General features: G+C 42.2%; 1 protein-coding gene across 6 annotated transcripts in view; it reads right to left on the reverse strand.

Moving 5' to 3' along the window:
- TPP2 (tripeptidyl peptidase 2) overlaps positions 1-16,735 on the reverse strand; it is a 69,938-nt gene that overhangs the window by 27,214 nt on the left and 25,989 nt on the right. For all 6 annotated transcript variants that reach the window (XR_004279089.1, XR_004279090.1, XM_032314464.1 and 3 more), the window contains exons 7-16: positions 15,132-15,286; positions 14,425-14,501; positions 12,002-12,129; positions 9,731-9,830; positions 6,082-6,230; positions 4,347-4,462; positions 3,656-3,824; positions 2,791-2,948; positions 2,426-2,502; positions 449-555 (exon numbers count right to left, since the gene is read on the reverse strand). Coding sequence is in view for 4 of the 6 variants with exons in the window: in XM_032314464.1 (XP_032170355.1) it covers positions 449-555; positions 2,426-2,502; positions 2,791-2,948; positions 3,656-3,824; positions 4,347-4,462; positions 6,082-6,230; positions 9,731-9,830; positions 12,002-12,129; positions 14,425-14,501; positions 15,132-15,286 (1,236 nt within the window). In the remaining 2 variants the exon portion in view is untranslated. The remainder of the gene's footprint in view (positions 1-448; positions 556-2,425; positions 2,503-2,790; positions 2,949-3,655; positions 3,825-4,346; positions 4,463-6,081; positions 6,231-9,730; positions 9,831-12,001; positions 12,130-14,424; positions 14,502-15,131; positions 15,287-16,735) is intronic.

The following is a 16,735-nucleotide window of genomic DNA, read 5'->3' on the forward strand; positions in this document are numbered from 1 at the left end:
TATAATTACTGGCATTCACTGTTGAAAAGATATCAGATTCAATATTAATTAATCATAGATTTTCCTTTAGTATTCTTCATGTACATTTTATCAGAGCTCACTGTTCGACAATTCCATGGGGCCCTAAATGCATTAGGTAGCCCAGAGTTGTTCAACAATACAACTCTGACTCTGATCATTAACAGATAAGGTATTATTCTAAACTAAGTTAAAACCTTGAATATTATAACATCTTCAGATAACTTGGATGATTTGATGTAAGAACCAGTGCAAAGGAGTATGAGATCTTAGAATATTTCAAACTTAACAGCAAATATAGGGTGTCAGATATAGTACTGTTATGACAAAAGCACAGATTAGAGACATACAAACGTCCTGTGGTCATAATCCTAGCAGAGATAGAAGGCAGATGAAGAAAATGGTCAGGACAGACTCAAATGTTACTTACCAGCCCATGTCGCACCCTCAGGAACCTCAATAAAATGCCTTCGAATTTGACCAGGTTTAAAATGTACATCTGTCAAAGCTAGATCATAATGTGATGATTCATTTACTCTGAAAATTAAAAAAAAAAAAAGGCTAAATGAGAAGCTGTCACCCAAAAAGGCTTTATTATCACGAGCCCACTGGTACTCTAGATCTTACCCGTTGATCAGAAACAAACACAGGGATTTAAAAGTTGGTCACAAAACAGTGTGCACAACATTATCTCATTTTTGCAACATGTCAGCAGTGATATAAGTTCTGGATAGCCCAGTGTAGATTATTTTTCCTTTTGTCTATATTACAATTTGTCTAAAAGACACAATTTACAGCTCCCTCATTCACAGGATTTCCCTATTAGAATCTGAACTATCGTGAGTCCTAAATATTAAAATCAAAGGTAATGTTTCGTGTCACTGATACTGTCTTCCAGCTCTGAGACTGGCATTAAACCCCTTGTACAGCTCCAGAACACCTCATGCCATAAAAGACAAAGGAAAGAAGAAAACTATTTTCATAGCACTTTTGTAGGAAACCAGTGACACACAAAGGTCAAACGTGTAACATTCTACTACGGAAAACTAGAGAATATGCAAAGGACAAATTCTAATCAGTATGACAAACACTTAATGAGCACCTAGTGTTTACATGAAGCACTGTTAAGAGCTACAAATACAACAGACAACAAATACTACATACAACATATAACACAAATACATACACAACATATACAAATACAACATTCTCCGCTGCCCTGGCCAGTTTCACGAGGACAGAAAACCACCAGAAACATTTAAAGTGATATGCTCTGGGTGGACAGGAAGTGTTCGTGGAAAAGACATAAAAGGTACTTGGTGCGTGGAAAAGCTTCCTGAAGGAGACTATATCTCAGCGGATTAATGAATCTTAAAAATTATCGTCTAATATCCTACTGGACTTCAGGGAAAGTCTGCCTGAGAATTTCAGCATTCTACAATTTCTCCACATGGGTACATCACTCTTGATCTCCCGAGTTTCACCCCGCGTTTCCTACGGGCTGACACGTGCTGCGCGATGACTGCTTTCCAGCTCACGCACCGGGGAGCGGCCGCTCACTGAGGACTCCCGGCTGTCCTCGGGACTCGCATCTCACTCTCGTCCTTCGCCTACTGCACAGTCCGGTTCGTTCTGAAGATGCTGTATATCGGGCTCCATGGAGGAATTGGTAGGACACTGGCCCTGCGCCTTGAGTAACCCCACACGTGGGGTAAACGGAACCTGACAACGTCCGGGCTCAAGCTGGTGCCACTGGCATGTACGACGCGCCATGAAGGAGCAGGAAGGGCCTCCCTGCATCGGGGAGGACTAGGAACGAGCCAGCCTGAGGAAGCCCGAGTGCCGGCACCAGTGACCGAGTGCAAAGGTGCAGTCTGGCGGGCAGGTGACAGGAAATGCTGGCTCTCGGGGACCGCTGTTTGCTATCTGAGAGCACGATCCTGGGCAGGATATACTTTAAACAGGAAGCAGTAGGACAGAGCAGAGTTCCTTGGTCCTGGGGCGGAAGACCAGATGGGAAGGGAGAGTCTGGAAACCGACAGGAGAAGTGCAAGACCCAGAGAAAACAGTGATCCCACAGACAGGGGTTACGATGGTGGAGGGGGTGGGGGAGGGGACAGGGACGAAGTAATCTTGCCCAGTCCTGCGCACGGCCAGGCAGCTGGGGGCACCGTCAGCTCCATGGAGTTTTGGTGCAGGCACAGGGCACGGGAGATGCCTCTGGGATTCTCACAGTCAAAAAGCAATAGAAAGACCACATGGCACCTTGAACTTTGTAAGCAAGAAGCAAAACTAAAACCCAGCTACCTGATTCTGCTCTATCCATCTTTAAAAGTTCACACTATTTCCATAAATAGCCATTAAAAAATCGCACGTGACAGTCAGCTGTTGGCACCTCATTACTTACTTGGTTGCTATAACGGCAGTGATTGGAACTCTGAACAGAGGACCTGCATTGGGGGATGCTATATCGTAGCCACAGACCTTGAAAAGAGAGTAAGTTTCAGTAGCCATACACTTTTACGAGAGAAAAAAAAAGTGACACCTATTCACAGAGTAAGTTAATCTGACATTAAAACGTAAAGATCTTCAACACAAGTTGATGCCATTTTTTCTGGCGTTGGGTCACGTGTTTAACAGCACATAAACGAGTGCATGCATAACCACCCCTGACCATTTCAGACTGACGGGGAAACGGACTGCCTACCACACCAGGTACTTTTACACGCTTTAAAGAGTATTTAGAAAGTAGCAGTGAAGATGCACCAATACCTCTGTGTAATGCAATCCTTCTCTTAAGCCCCTGGGATCCACACGTATGTTGATGTGTCTACATTGATTCATGAGTTCCAGATGGCTGGGACACTGGACCCAAGATGAATTTGAAGTTAAAGCTAAATGGAGCTGAAGGGATATTTTTTCGGCATTTTCTAGCATGAAAAAGACCAAAAATTAAAGATTAGTACTTTTTTCCTTTTCTTCCATTTAAAAAAGTTCAATCCTCTCCTAAAATCTAGCAGATGAGTTCAATCAGCTGTAAAATGTACTAGGGCCTGGGGTTCCAAAACACAGCTTAAGTAAAGCAGTCACAGAACCTTCCCTACATCTTAGGGCACTTGTGACCCGTGCACACGTTTATCCAACATGGCTGTAGCCTAAAAATAAGGCGTTTTCGTGAGAATCTGTCATCACTGCACGCAGATAACAGCATCTGACTGAAAGGAAGACGCCAAGCGCGCAGTGGTGACTACTTTGCTTACAGCTCCTTGAGCTGTGGTTCTCCCTGGCTGCTTCTACTTCCCAATCTCCAACCAAAACTCTCTCTTACACCCAAGTAGTAAGAGTGGTAAAGAAAAGGAACTGGACATTTGACTACCTCAAATTCGGTAAAGCCCTAGGTCACTGACAGCCCAGGCTACTGTTTTCCTCAGCGGTTACCAGGCCGAGCGGTGAGGACACTGGGATCCCTGCTTTGCCACCACATCCATCCCCCTTAAACTGTGTATGATTTTAAAATAATATTGTCGATTCATGTTTCTCTATAGAACATGAACTCAAATGGCATTTCTCTCATACCACAGTATTCACTCAAACCACAAATGTAAGCACTTCAGCTTAAAGTCCATTTATTACTCACCAGTATTTTCTGGAAATACAGGTTCAATGCCAACGCCATGATCTGAAGGTGCAGCCACCTGAACAGGGTCTCGGAGGTAGATGCCGCGGTTATTTCCAATAGTAACAGTGAAACCTAATTTATTAGCAAATGATGTATTCTGAACGAGGTAGTCATAGGCTTTATCGACCTAATTAAAAGAACACAAACAATAAAGTATCAATGGTTGGGTCAAGAAAACATTGCTATAAATTACTAGTTTAATTTCGGTTGTGAAAAGGTACCGGTGAAAAGCTAGTTTCTACATTTGCCTCTAAACATGGTAACCCCAAGTAAGAGGGCAATTCTACCTTTTCAAACAAAACACCAGCCCAACCACTCACCCCAGCTCCACACCGCTAGCCCCAAGTGACCAAAGTCAGGAACTCCTCCATACACCATGAGAGTCACAGGTTTTGCCCTCGACATCTTTGCTCCGAATTTCTGCCCTCCACACGTCTTAGGTCTATTGTAGTTCTCTCTTATTGAAACTAATTTGACTTAACTACAAAATCGGATTTCATATCCTCTTTGCTTACCAGTTCAGAAACTATTATGGTCATATAATGTAAAATTAGATAAACTCAATCACCATTATAATAGGAAATATTATCCAGTAATAGCTAAGACTGAATCTTGATGATTAATCCATTTTTCATAAAAACAACACTACCTGAATAATACCATGTCCTTGGGCAAATACTTCTATATTGTCAGCCTTTACTGCAGTGTTTTCTAGAGCTCTTCTGACTGAATGAACCGTGTAGTTAACGTTATTAGCTTTCAGACCTGAAATGAAAAAGCAAAAGCAAGAAAGGAGTATTAGAGAGTTTGCTCCTTGAAACCATTTTCCCCCGCACCAGCAGAGATAACATGTACATTCTCTGGCTTTAACATCCTGTGTTTCAACCCTCATTTCTTAATGTTTTTGGAAAAACTGAACTACAAGAGCCTGACTCAAACTGCTGGCATAGCACATGGATTTCATTAAACAAAAATCGCTGCACGCGCATTACATAAGGGCATTACTGAGCGAGCGCTCTGCAAAGGTGATGGAGACGTGTGAAGCAGATACCTGAAGGCATTCAAATGACATTTTCTTTAAAAACAGTGCTAGTCAAGGGGGCACCTGGCTGGCTTGGATGGTAGAACACATGACTCTTGATCTTGGGGTTGTAGGTTTGAGCCCCACGTTGGGTGTGGAGATTACTTAGAATCTTAACAACACAGCTGGTCAAATAGGGTCGCCGCCTACTAATCAACCTGGCTCTGCTACAGACACCAAGGGAACCTGAACCAGCAAAAAAGATGCCAAGGCCCGACCACAGCTCAATTAATTCAGCATCTCTGAGACTGAATCCCAGGACTGGTACTGGCTTCCTGGGTGATGCCGGGAGTAGCCAGAATGGGAGTGACTATTCTGTGGGAAAGATGTGGAAGCCACCCACTTGTCAACTGTGTTGAACACTGTTAGAGAGAAAAGATGAGGAATACCGCACTCCTGTCCACTCCAGAGTTCATCAACTGCATGCGCATTTATGATATTGTAAGAAATGAACAAAACAAACATGAAACTATGGTGCTTTACGGTCAATCAAGAAAGTGGCCAATTTTGTCAGTGAGAATCCGAAAGAAGGTGATGCTCTATCAGGGAAGGAGCAGGAGTCTCATCTTACCAGAATGCACAGGGGTTTGCAAGGCCCAAAACTGGCACCAAAGAATTCTGGGCAGAAGAGACTAAGCTGTAGAAGGACAGGAGCAAGGAGCAGGGATCTGGGGAGGGTCAGGAAAACCAGAAATGAAGGCAGAGAGTCCGGGGACCTCACGAGAGGAAGGTTCCTAAGGCGGAATTTCCGCCAGGCAACAACCTGGTGACCGTAACTGAGGTCTGGTCAATGCCGACGCCCCCTGCTCAATCCCGCGAGGCGCCGGCACGACACCCCGGAAACTCCCACCTCCCTTCCCAACTCAGCCATCCCCACGGCATAGTCACTGCCTTCTAACATGTGATACAAACTCCTTTTAAATTCTACTCACAGTCTGTCTTCCACAGCTATGATAAATTCCACACGGGCAGGTACTTTCGAGCCAAAATAATGCTTGAGAGTCATTAACAGCAGATAAACGTATTTGTTAAATGAATGACCACACATCCAAATCCTTATTATCACACCATTACTCTCCATCTTAAACATGGACATGACCAATTCCACACATTTTCTTACCATGAGAATTTCAGAAAACACAAATATCTGTCTCCAATAAGGTAAGAGAAATTTATTCAATTATTTTTTATGGCTACTGCCTGACCGCACGTTATGCTATACACTGAAAATTCACCATCTGTTTCCCGGAATTTAGAAACAGTAGTAAGTCAGGCCGCGTAGAGCACTAAGCAATGTCCTTACCTGAAAGTATCAGGGCGATGCCTCCACATGCATTGGGAGAAGACATGGATGTCCCGTTCATTAGCTGAGTTCCTCTCAATGTCCAGTTGGGAACAGAAGCGATGGCTCCGCCTGGTGCACTGATACTTACTCCAAGGGCCCCATCAGCACTGAATGAAAAGCCATTCAAGTTTGCTTACGAAGGTGAGAACCGGATAAACATGGGCATTCAAAAAAAGGCCACTGGTCACATATATTAGAGTCCAATACCGTGGATAATTTGCAGTATTGCAATTAGTTAGAAAAAAAAAAACCCAGCACAGCTATTTCCCCATTATGTAGCAATTATCTTCCTTAAAAGAGAACAGAATCTTGTATGTTTATATAAGTGCAAAAGGTTATCAGGTATATTTTTGGAGGGAAATAAATAAATGTCATTGCTTAGATTCCTTAATGAATCAATCCACCTTGTCTTGTCTGCAATAAGTAGAAGCTTTGCCTTTGTCTAAAGTTCTAGCATCGTCTAAGAGAAATATGTGGGACACAGAGGGCATTTATATTTTTTTAAAGATTTAATTTATTTGGGAGAAAGAGCACGCGCTTGCGTGTGTGCGTTGCTCAACGGGGGAGTGGCAGAGGAACAAGGAGACACCCTGCTGAATGCGGAGCCCAACTCGGGGCTCCATCCCAGGACCGTGAGACCATGACCTGAGCCCAAGGCTTAATCGACTGAGCCATCCAGATGCCCCCAGAGGGCATTTAAGTTTCCAACAGCCGCATTTAAAAAAAGCGAATGAGAAACTGATAAAACTTATTTTAATAATGTATTTTATTTAACACAAAATAGCCAAAATATAATTCAATATGTAATCAGTAGAAAAAATGAGTTAATTTATATATTTTTTGGTACTAGTCTTAAATACGTGATGTACATTTCATACTTAGAGCACATCTCAATTCAGACTAACCTCACGTGACTCATGGCTGTCATACTGGACGGCTCAAGTCCACAAGTGCCCCTCGCTGAGGGCTCTTGACTCCATAGGGCTAATGAGATAATGTCCACACAGCACATCACCATTTTAGTCACCGAACATTTTAGTGAAGCCTACTCTAAAAAAGTAGCTCTGCCCTCCGCCCCAAGTAAAGGAATAAGATGACGACCCACTAACTTCGTCCTCCCTGAAGAGTGGCCGGAAGTTCCCCACAAAAGCTGCTGGCCTCTCCCTCCCACCACTCTTCTCCAACTGACTGGACTACTCTTCTCACTGGCTAAGAACACTAGTGCAATTTGGTTTCAGATTGTCACAGAGAGCTGAAAGCAATGTAAATCAGATCCTTCTCCTGCAACGGGTTGGTGGCACACCGTTTAGTGACTATCTTAAACACTGTTAAAAATATGTTGACCTGTAAAGATTTTCATACAGTATTACTGTGTGACAAAAGGTTACAAAGGTGCCTGAACAGTGTGATCTCCCATTTACGCACAGGAGAATGCCTAAAAGAATGTGCACCAAAATGTCACTCAAACACATCATAGACAATGAGATTTAGGGTAATTTTTTTTAAAAAAGATTTTATTTATTTATTTGAGAGAAACAGAAAGATCACAAGTAGGCAGAGAGGCAGGCAGAGAGAGAGGGGGAAGCAGGCTCCCCGCTGAGCAGAGATCCTGATGTGGGGCCCGATCCCAGGACCCTAAGATTGTCACCTGAGCCGAAGGCAGAGGCTTAACCACTGAGCCACCCAGGTGCCTCTAGGGTAATTTTTACTTTCTTCTTTGCACCATCTATATTGTCTAACAACGTTCACCATAAGCACGTGGTATCTTGTAACTGGAAGAGTCATAAATTCTACATGACTACATTCCATTGCTCTTTATTCATTTATGCCACTCTATTAGTGATTATCAAAAGCATTTAGTAAGTGCCCTAAAAAGGGTTCCATGATATATAATTTTTATTAAAAAATAAAATTTGGGGGTGCATGGCTGGCTCAGTCAGTAGAGCTGTGACTCAATCTCAGTTTGTGAGTTCAAGTCCATGTCGGGCGTGAAGCCTACTCTAAAAAAGTCATAATATATAATTTAAAAATTTCCTTACATATACCTTTCATATTCCTTATTTAAAAACTTACATAAGCATTATGTAAGTTTCCTTTAAAAAGCTAATGATATTTTTCTTCTAACAGTATATAATAAAAATTCAAAACATGCTTATGTAGACAGTATTTGGCAATCTGTCTTTAAGAACTGTGCCATACTTGTAAACACCAGGAAGTCAAGTAAATTCTGTACGTCTGACAGTCTTTCCTGACAAAGAGGATTTTTCTTTTTTTTGAGGATTTTTCAAATAGTACACAGAATATGCTCCATTCAGAGATCACTAGTCAATGTTTTATACCCTAATAATTAAACCTAATAATTACACCATGTATTTGCAATAAAACTCTATGTTTATGGCACAGTAAACATGAACAAATTCTCTCAATTCCTAGAATAATTGGATGTGAATCAGTAACTCCTTAATCCAAGCTTCCCCCATAATTCATGAACTCATTTTTCTTTAAAAAAATTCTTTAAATGTTTAACATTTAAACATTAAACCAATGGTGGTTTAAACATTCTCTGACACTTTGTGCTTATACTGACCATAGATAAAATGTTTCAAAATCAATCTTAGAAGAGAATCAACAAATTTAATAATTAATACTTTTATTAACTGAATCTATAACTTGTAAAATATTGCCAGCTTTGACTCTGAATCCTGGCCACTCTTATTCAGATGTGGAGTTTTAAGCAATTAGTTAGGCTGATGTGGGCAGTATATGGTGCTGATATAGGTAAGGCTTGATGAACCACATGGAGATCTATAGCCTGGATGGTTTCAGTAACAGTTATAGTAAACTACTGAAATAAGTTTATTTTTTTAAGAAATTATCTAGGAAAGGGGCACCTGGGTGGCTCAGTGGGTTAAGCCGCTGCCTTCGGCTCAGGTCATGATCTCAGGGTCCTGGGATCGAGTCCCGCATCGGGCTCTCTGCTTAGCGGGGAGCCTGCTTCCTCCTCTCTCTCTCTCTGCCTGCCTCTCTGCCTACTTGTGATCTCTGTCTGTCAAATAAAATAAATAAAATCTTTAAAAAAAAAAAAAAAAGAAATTATCTAGGAAAGAGTAGAGGCTATCTATAACTCAGAGGATTAAATTTGGCATTACCACATTGACCTGATTCCAACCAATTTCTCTAATCGTCCCCCGCCTTTTTTTTTTTACGATTTTGTTTGTTTATGGGACACAGAGAGAGAGAGCAAGCACAAGCGGGAGGAGTGGCAGGCAGAGGGAAAGAGGGAGAAGCGAACTCTCTGCTGAGTTGGGAGCCCGATACAGGGCTCAATCCCAGGATCGGGAGATCATGACCTAAGCCAAAGACATACACTCAACCAACTGGGCCACCCAGGTGTCCCAATTTTTCTAACCTTATACTCAGAACAGTTATGTCATATATCTAACAATAAAATATCTAATTTATTCCTTTAATTACATTTCCCTGAAATTAGATTGTTCAAAATGAAAATGTTGAAAAGTAAAAACCAAAAAGTACCTGGTAAAGTTACCAAAACTTTGTCCCTCCCCACCACGAGTTGCAAAAGACCCACGTACTACTCTCAACCTACCTGGGGCCCCTTGAAGACCATGTGTACTGATTTGCCGGTAATTTCTCTCTCAGCGAATACTCAGCAACCATCATATCAGGAGAAACATACGCACCAACACCTGTGGGATGAATTTCATCATGAACAAATGAAATAAAATTAGGTCCTATTTCTAAATCCACTGTTCACTCAGCTATGTGACCGTGGGCAAATCACTCAATCATCCTATACTACAGTCCTTGTTCATAAATGGAAAGAAAGAAAATTTAGTAAGCAAGGAAAGTTTACTATGTACCAGACATTAAACTAGGTACTTTGGTTTTTAATATAAAAACATCTACCAGGATTATCATGTAGATTAAATATAATCACATACCTAAAACTGTGTGTGTAAAAAAAAAAGAAATGTGTTTTAAACTATAAAATATAACTTTAGGAAAATAAGGGAATTGGTTTGCCTTCATTCTTAAATACCACTGTATCCAAAATTCTACCCATAAAGTAGGCAGTATCCCTCTTACCCGAAACAGCTGTAAAAACAAAGAGCAAAGATATTTAACATGCCACAGTCTTTCCAATAAATATGTAAAGGCAGAGCAGCCAAAAAGGCTCTAAATTCACAGACTTATAGGGACCAAACTCAACTTTCTTCATTCTAGAAATCTGGAAACAGGGCCCGGAAAGGCTGAAAAAAATGTACTAAGTGCACAGTGACTGGCAGAGAGGAGACTTAGAATCCAGGCCCGCCGGCTCCTAATTCCTTACAACATTGTACATATATGCAGAATAGGAGACTGGAGAAAATACATGAACTACGAGGATTTAGGTGAACAGTGCGGCCACATTAAACTGTAATCATTTTGTACAAGGTAGTTTCCATTTTTCAGTGAGTCTGGAGATAAGAAAATGCCAAAATACTGAGTACTGTGGCAGAGGGGTAGGTTTTGATCTTCATGTACCTTTCAGTCCTATTTTCTGTTTCATTTTAATTTGTGTATTTAAAGTATCTAGAGAACTGAAATACAGAGCACAGATTACCGGTAGGCACTGTTGTCTCAACACACGATTTAACGGAATCACTTCAGCTCGAGGTTTTAAATTACACAAAGCAAGCTACACCTTGCTTGAGACTCAGAAGCTATATGCCCATAGTATGCCCTATAAACTAAGATCACAGTTATTTAAATTTTTTAAAGGACCAGTTTTCTAAACTTGGATACCCAAATGTTATTACATATCTGTAAGCCTTTAATAATTACTATAATATGTATACATTCAAGCAGTTATTGATGAACACACCAGAAAAATTATTTGGGACCAAACAGCATTTCCTGTCACGTATCCAATTACAAATGGGAAGAGATTTTAGCCTTACCTTGCTCTCAAACTTAGAAATAAAGGCAAAAATGCTAGCAGGCATCATCAGTTACTATCTATTTGTTCTCTCAGTTCATCACCCTCCTCATTCATGCCTCGTACTAAAAAAGCAGGGCTGGGTGTTATGTTCTGTGGGTGTTTTCGCACAAGTTGGCAGCCACAGCTAATTTTATCGTGTTCATATCACGTCGCAGCTCATTCTGATTTCCCTTCACTCTTGTCGCCGGGCACCTTCCCCACTGAGTACCGTGAAACGAACACAGCATCTCACCCTCCGGACCAAAGAGGGGAAGAGAAGCCACGTTCACAGAGTAAATGTGTTTCAACTGCTTTTCCTCTCATTAGTAAAGCTCCCTTTCTTGACATCTGATTCTCTCTGCATGTCCCAAGAGAAATTAAAGGAGGAAACTATATTATAAATAAATAGTCATATACTGTAAATAAAAAGTGAGGCAAGTATCTATGTTTACGTTGTTCACTTAGTCTGGAAAACTCCTTCCTTGTTCATTTCTACTCACCTAAGTCCTCACTGGCACGCTTCTTTCAGAAAGCCTCGCCTGGATCCTTGAATTGGGAGTAACTGCACTTCTGCAAACACAGACTGGCCCTGGCCCTGCCTTACACCTCCTCCCCTAGTCCACTTCAGGCCAGCGGCTCTCCACCAGGCTTCGCCTGAGGGCACACACTCAAGGTTCACAAGGGCTTGCATACAGTAGAGATACAATTAGCATCAGATTCGTGGAGCTTCTTGTTTGCTTGTTTTCAAACAAGTCTGTTTCTTTTTTTTTTTTTCCAATTTTTTTTTTTTAATTTTTTATAATCATATATTTTTATCCCCAGGGGTACAGGTCTGCGAATCGCCAAGTTTACACACTTCACAGCTAAACAAGTGTGTTTCTAGAGCAGGACACTAACCTATGACACTGGATGTCGTTCCACCGGGACAGCCGACTGTGGAAAGGCAGGGACCATTATTCCCGGCACTTGAGACGTAAATGATGTTATGCTTCCACACGGCTTCACTGATCACTTCACAGATTCTCCTGAAAGACAGAGAAGTTCTTTGAACACACAAAACAGTGACATTTTTCAAAACACGATTACACTGTGAAGGGATTTTCCAAATACGGCTTTCATAAAGACCAAATGAAACTATGCGTTCTACGTAGAGGAACTGAACAGTGGCTACAAGTGAGAGGTGTGCATCAGAAGCCGGGACATTCACAGACTGTCAAGGCTCAGCCTTGTTCCCAGCCCGGTGTGTATAATAAATTACTGTTCGAACGTGCGGCTGAGCACACTTTGGCACATCCACCCTTGGTGGAACACGACACAGCCAAGCCAAGAGATAGACCTCAGCTGGGTTTTAGTGTCAGGAAGGAGTCATGAGACCAAGGTCATGTGGGAAGAACGCTAGATTGCACATGGAATGTATGTAGGCAAAAGAAACCACAAAGGACTCAAAGCAAATACTGAAATAATAGCAGGGACTGATTAGACTAGTGGGGAACAGATAGTTTGACTTGCACCGTCCCCTTAATATCATGTATTCAGAAATGATTCTGCAGAGGAATTCCTACGTGTATTTATGATTAGTGGCAAAAGTGAAGGGGAACTAAGGCAACAGGAAGAACTCCGGAGCAGGATTTAAAATGCGGACTCTGGTCAGCAGCTGACAGCAAACAAGCAATGTACTGGTCTTAAATAAAGGAGATGGAGTTAACCCTCAAGAAAACGCCGTCAACAGAAAAAAGGCACACGGTCAAGAACACCCCAATCCTGAGTGAAAGGAAAACTATTAGGGAAAGATGACCTTAAAAGGATGAACGTCAAAGGAAGAGAGAAAGAAACACACTTAGGTAAAAAAGGTACTGAAGCAAGAGAAGAGGGCAAGACTGCATTCACGAAAGAAATGAGTGAGGACGACAGGGTCATTGCCACAAGGGCAAGAAAGCGATGGGTCACAGGAAACCCAGGACCAGTCCTCCGAGAAAACGCAGTTATTTGAAAACCGCAACTATAGGGCCTGGCTTGGTAATATTGTCATTCTGGCAGGGCTTTATTAACGAGCTTCAGAAACTGGGTGACAGGCAGCTGTGGGGGGCCGGGTGCGAATGCGGGAACGCTGGGAGTCACTTTAGTGTAAACACACGAAATGAAGTCATGTCAGTTATTATCATGAAGAAAAAAAAGGTGAAGTAACGTGACTTCAAGGCTGAGCCACTGCATTTAGCAGCAGGCGGACAGCATGACACAGACAAGCAGGGAGTCGTGCGACACACATCAAGATGCACCAAGGAGCCCCGGAAACGGTGACTACGCCAGCCACGCTCGCTGGGAGAACGAGGGAAAGCGGCGTGAAAGGAGGCGCTCTGTCTGTCTGGGGGCAGCTTTTAAGGACAGGAAATGGCAAACCAGATAACCAGTTGCATGAGTGACTTTTAACCCCGAGCACTTCACTTATTTTTTTTAATTTTTAAAGATTTTATCCATTTACTTATTTGAGAGAGAGAGAGAGAGAGTGTGTGTGCATGTGCACGTTTGAGTGCGGGATGGGGGGTTAGGGATGGGCAGGTTGGTAAAGGGGAGGGAGAGAAAGAGGCAGAGAATCTCAAGCAGACTCTGTGCTGAGCGCAGAGCCCAGTGCGGGGCTCCATCCCATGACCCTGAGATCGTGACCTGAGCTGAAACCAAGCGTTGGACACTTAACCAGCAGGGCCACCCAGACGCCCCCGCAGACACTTCATTTATTACACAAGAAGCGAAGGCAGAGAAGGGGTTAGAGTAGGTTGTAGGAAGGTCAGGAGCCCCCTAGGAGGGCTTTAATCTTCTCTGGGAAAGGAAGAGGTGAGAACACCAGCTGAGGGAAGAAAAGAAGTCACGGAAGGTCTTCGAGGAGAAAAGGGGGCATAAGTGGCCACACGGGAGTGAAAGAGCAGACGCAGATGATGGAAAGCGATACTGAGTGAGTATCTGAGATTCCCGCACGAACTTGAGTGCAGCGTGAGTGTGCATCTGCAGCTAATAATAAGTTCAGGAGGCCGGGTGGGATCACCGCAGAGGTCGGCAGGCTGCCGCCAGTCCAGCGCTCTGTCAGGTCGGTGCACCTGCCAGAGTCCAGGCCGCTTGTAAGCAACGGCCTGTAATGAGGGAAGGGCCAGCGAGTCTTCCTGGCTATGAGGGAATCACAACATCACAGACAGGATGATGGGAACAGGGGCTGGGGGTCCACGAGACACACACTGTCATCTACGCGTGGCACTGCTCGTTTTCAGTTGTGGTGGACAATCCAGTTATAAACACACTCAGTACCCGGCTAAGTACCCGGGAACACTCACCCGGAGTTTGGCCAGTGAGTTGCTTCTCCATAGCTGTAGTTGACAAGATCACACTTATGATTTATGACTTCTATCATCTATCAAAAAGATGAAGAGTCTAGTTTAGGCAGCAGTTTATATAGAAAGATTGGCCCGTAAAATAAAGGCATGGAATCCCAGTTTCTTAACCAATCATCTTCTATTTCAAATCCAAATGTGTATGTTACTTTCAACTTTTAAATTGGAAAACTTAAAAAAAAGCAGAGACACAGAGTATAATAAGTAGTCAATAAAAAACACAAATAGCATGTGCAGAATGGAATGGTTCTTACTAAATTCTAAAATCACTGAAGTTAAAGTAAAATCTAATTCATATATTAAAATGAAATGCAGACTGTAAGTTAAATTCTTCTTAGACTGATGAAACAAGCTGGCTAAAAGGTCGGTTTGGGGTTTTTTAAAGTATCTCAAAATAGTGTGCCAGGGGGCTTAACAGAAACGAGAAGTATAATATAATATTTCCATATTTTCTTAAAAATTACATCTTAATAATTTTTAATAAAAATAATTTAAAACTGCATTAAGAGTTTTTGCTTCCTAAAACAAAGCCCAGTATACCAAATACAGTCCAATATTTTCTTAGTAAAGTCAAGAACACTTCGTAAACCTAGAACTATCCACAGTAACCCGTCATTTATCTTCTAAATCAACACCTCCCCAACACTCACAGCGCGTATAAGGCCCGTGCCTGTTTCCATTGTGCTCAGTCGGGTATCACCAATCTTGATGGAAAGAATTTGAGCACCGGGAGCCACACCATTCCGTTCAGGTTCTTCTGGAAAATGCCCAGCAGCTATACTAGCTACATGGGTTCCATGAGCTCCTAGAGGCGAAAGGAGGGGAACACGACAGCATATTTTCAGGAAAGTTTTAATCATTCAATTTACATACTATTAAGCATGATAAAAATAATCTAATAAAAATATTCCCTCACTTTAACCCTACCTGTATATTAGTAAGTCCCATCAATAATTCACATAAAACACAAAACTTTCTGAACTACATATACTATCCTGCTACCCTGGATTCTGTCCTGTTCATTGAAAGCACAATGCAAGTTACAGAGGCGACAGTATCTGCAACACACACAACTGACCAGGAGCTTATATCCAGAATATACGCTTCCCAATCCAAGAGCAAGAACCCAGAAGAAAAGTGGGTAAAACACTTAAAAAGCATTTCACAGAAGGGCATAACCAAGTAGCAAATCAACATATGAAAAGATGTCCAACTTCATTAGTCATCGGGGGAAGGCAAATCAAAGCCACAGTGAGCCGGCTCAGCGCGCTCTCAGAACAGCTGCCCCTTTATGGCTGACAAAGGCAGCTACGCAGGAGGGCGCGCACGCACTCCGACGCTACTGACGCTACTGGCCGGAGAGACCAGCATTGTGGAAAGCTGAACACAGGTGTACCCTATGATCCAGCAATTCCACTCCTAGCCTTACACCCAACGAAGAGCGCACAGGTACGCTAAAAGATACAAGCAAAAACATTCACAGCAGCCATCGCTTGCAGAATTCAGAACTTGGAACAATCCCAAGATCCATCAATAGTAAATAGGCATATGGTGCATCTGTGGATTAATATGATATAACAATAAACAGGAACTACTTCTAAACATTACGGATGCACACAAAATTAAGTTTATCTAAAGAATTCACAAACAGAAGGATTATCTATAACCCCATGTAAATGGAAACACCTCACCTTGGGTTGAACTATGTGAAAGTGCCCCTATTGGATCATTTTTGACCTATAAAAACCTCATTATTATTGTGTGGTTCAAACTAATGCAGTCACAGACATCAGGACCAGATCTAACTCTGAGAGGACTGAGGGTAGACGTGTTCAGGGAGAGGCAAGATGGGGCTTTGACAAGGTTTTATTTCTTGGTTATACAAAAGTAACCATTCTGTGAGAATTCAATGTGTATACAATTTGTGATTTGCATACTTTTCTATAGTATATCATATTATCAATAAAGCAAAAGCAAAACAAAACAGCCAGGGTTTCTTTTTTTAAGTGAAGAAGTTTTTTGAAAGACATGGGCAGACAGAAATCTCCCACTACTGTCAGATAAACAGTCAACACCTACTGGCACTGGCCCTAATGATTGGGTGACAACAGAGTCGTCGTAGTCCCAGAAGAAATGGGAGCGCATGACCCTTCTGTCTGCTGCCACGCTCAGAGTCCCACGCTCTAGACAACTGCTGTCACGTAAGAATATGGACCCAGGGCTACCAATTCTTCCTTTCTTATTTTTTCCAATG

The sequence above is a fragment of the Mustela erminea genome, chromosome 15 (genome assembly GCF_009829155.1).
Source record: "Mustela erminea isolate mMusErm1 chromosome 15, mMusErm1.Pri, whole genome shotgun sequence".
Taxonomy (NCBI): Eukaryota; Metazoa; Chordata; class Mammalia; order Carnivora; family Mustelidae; genus Mustela; species Mustela erminea.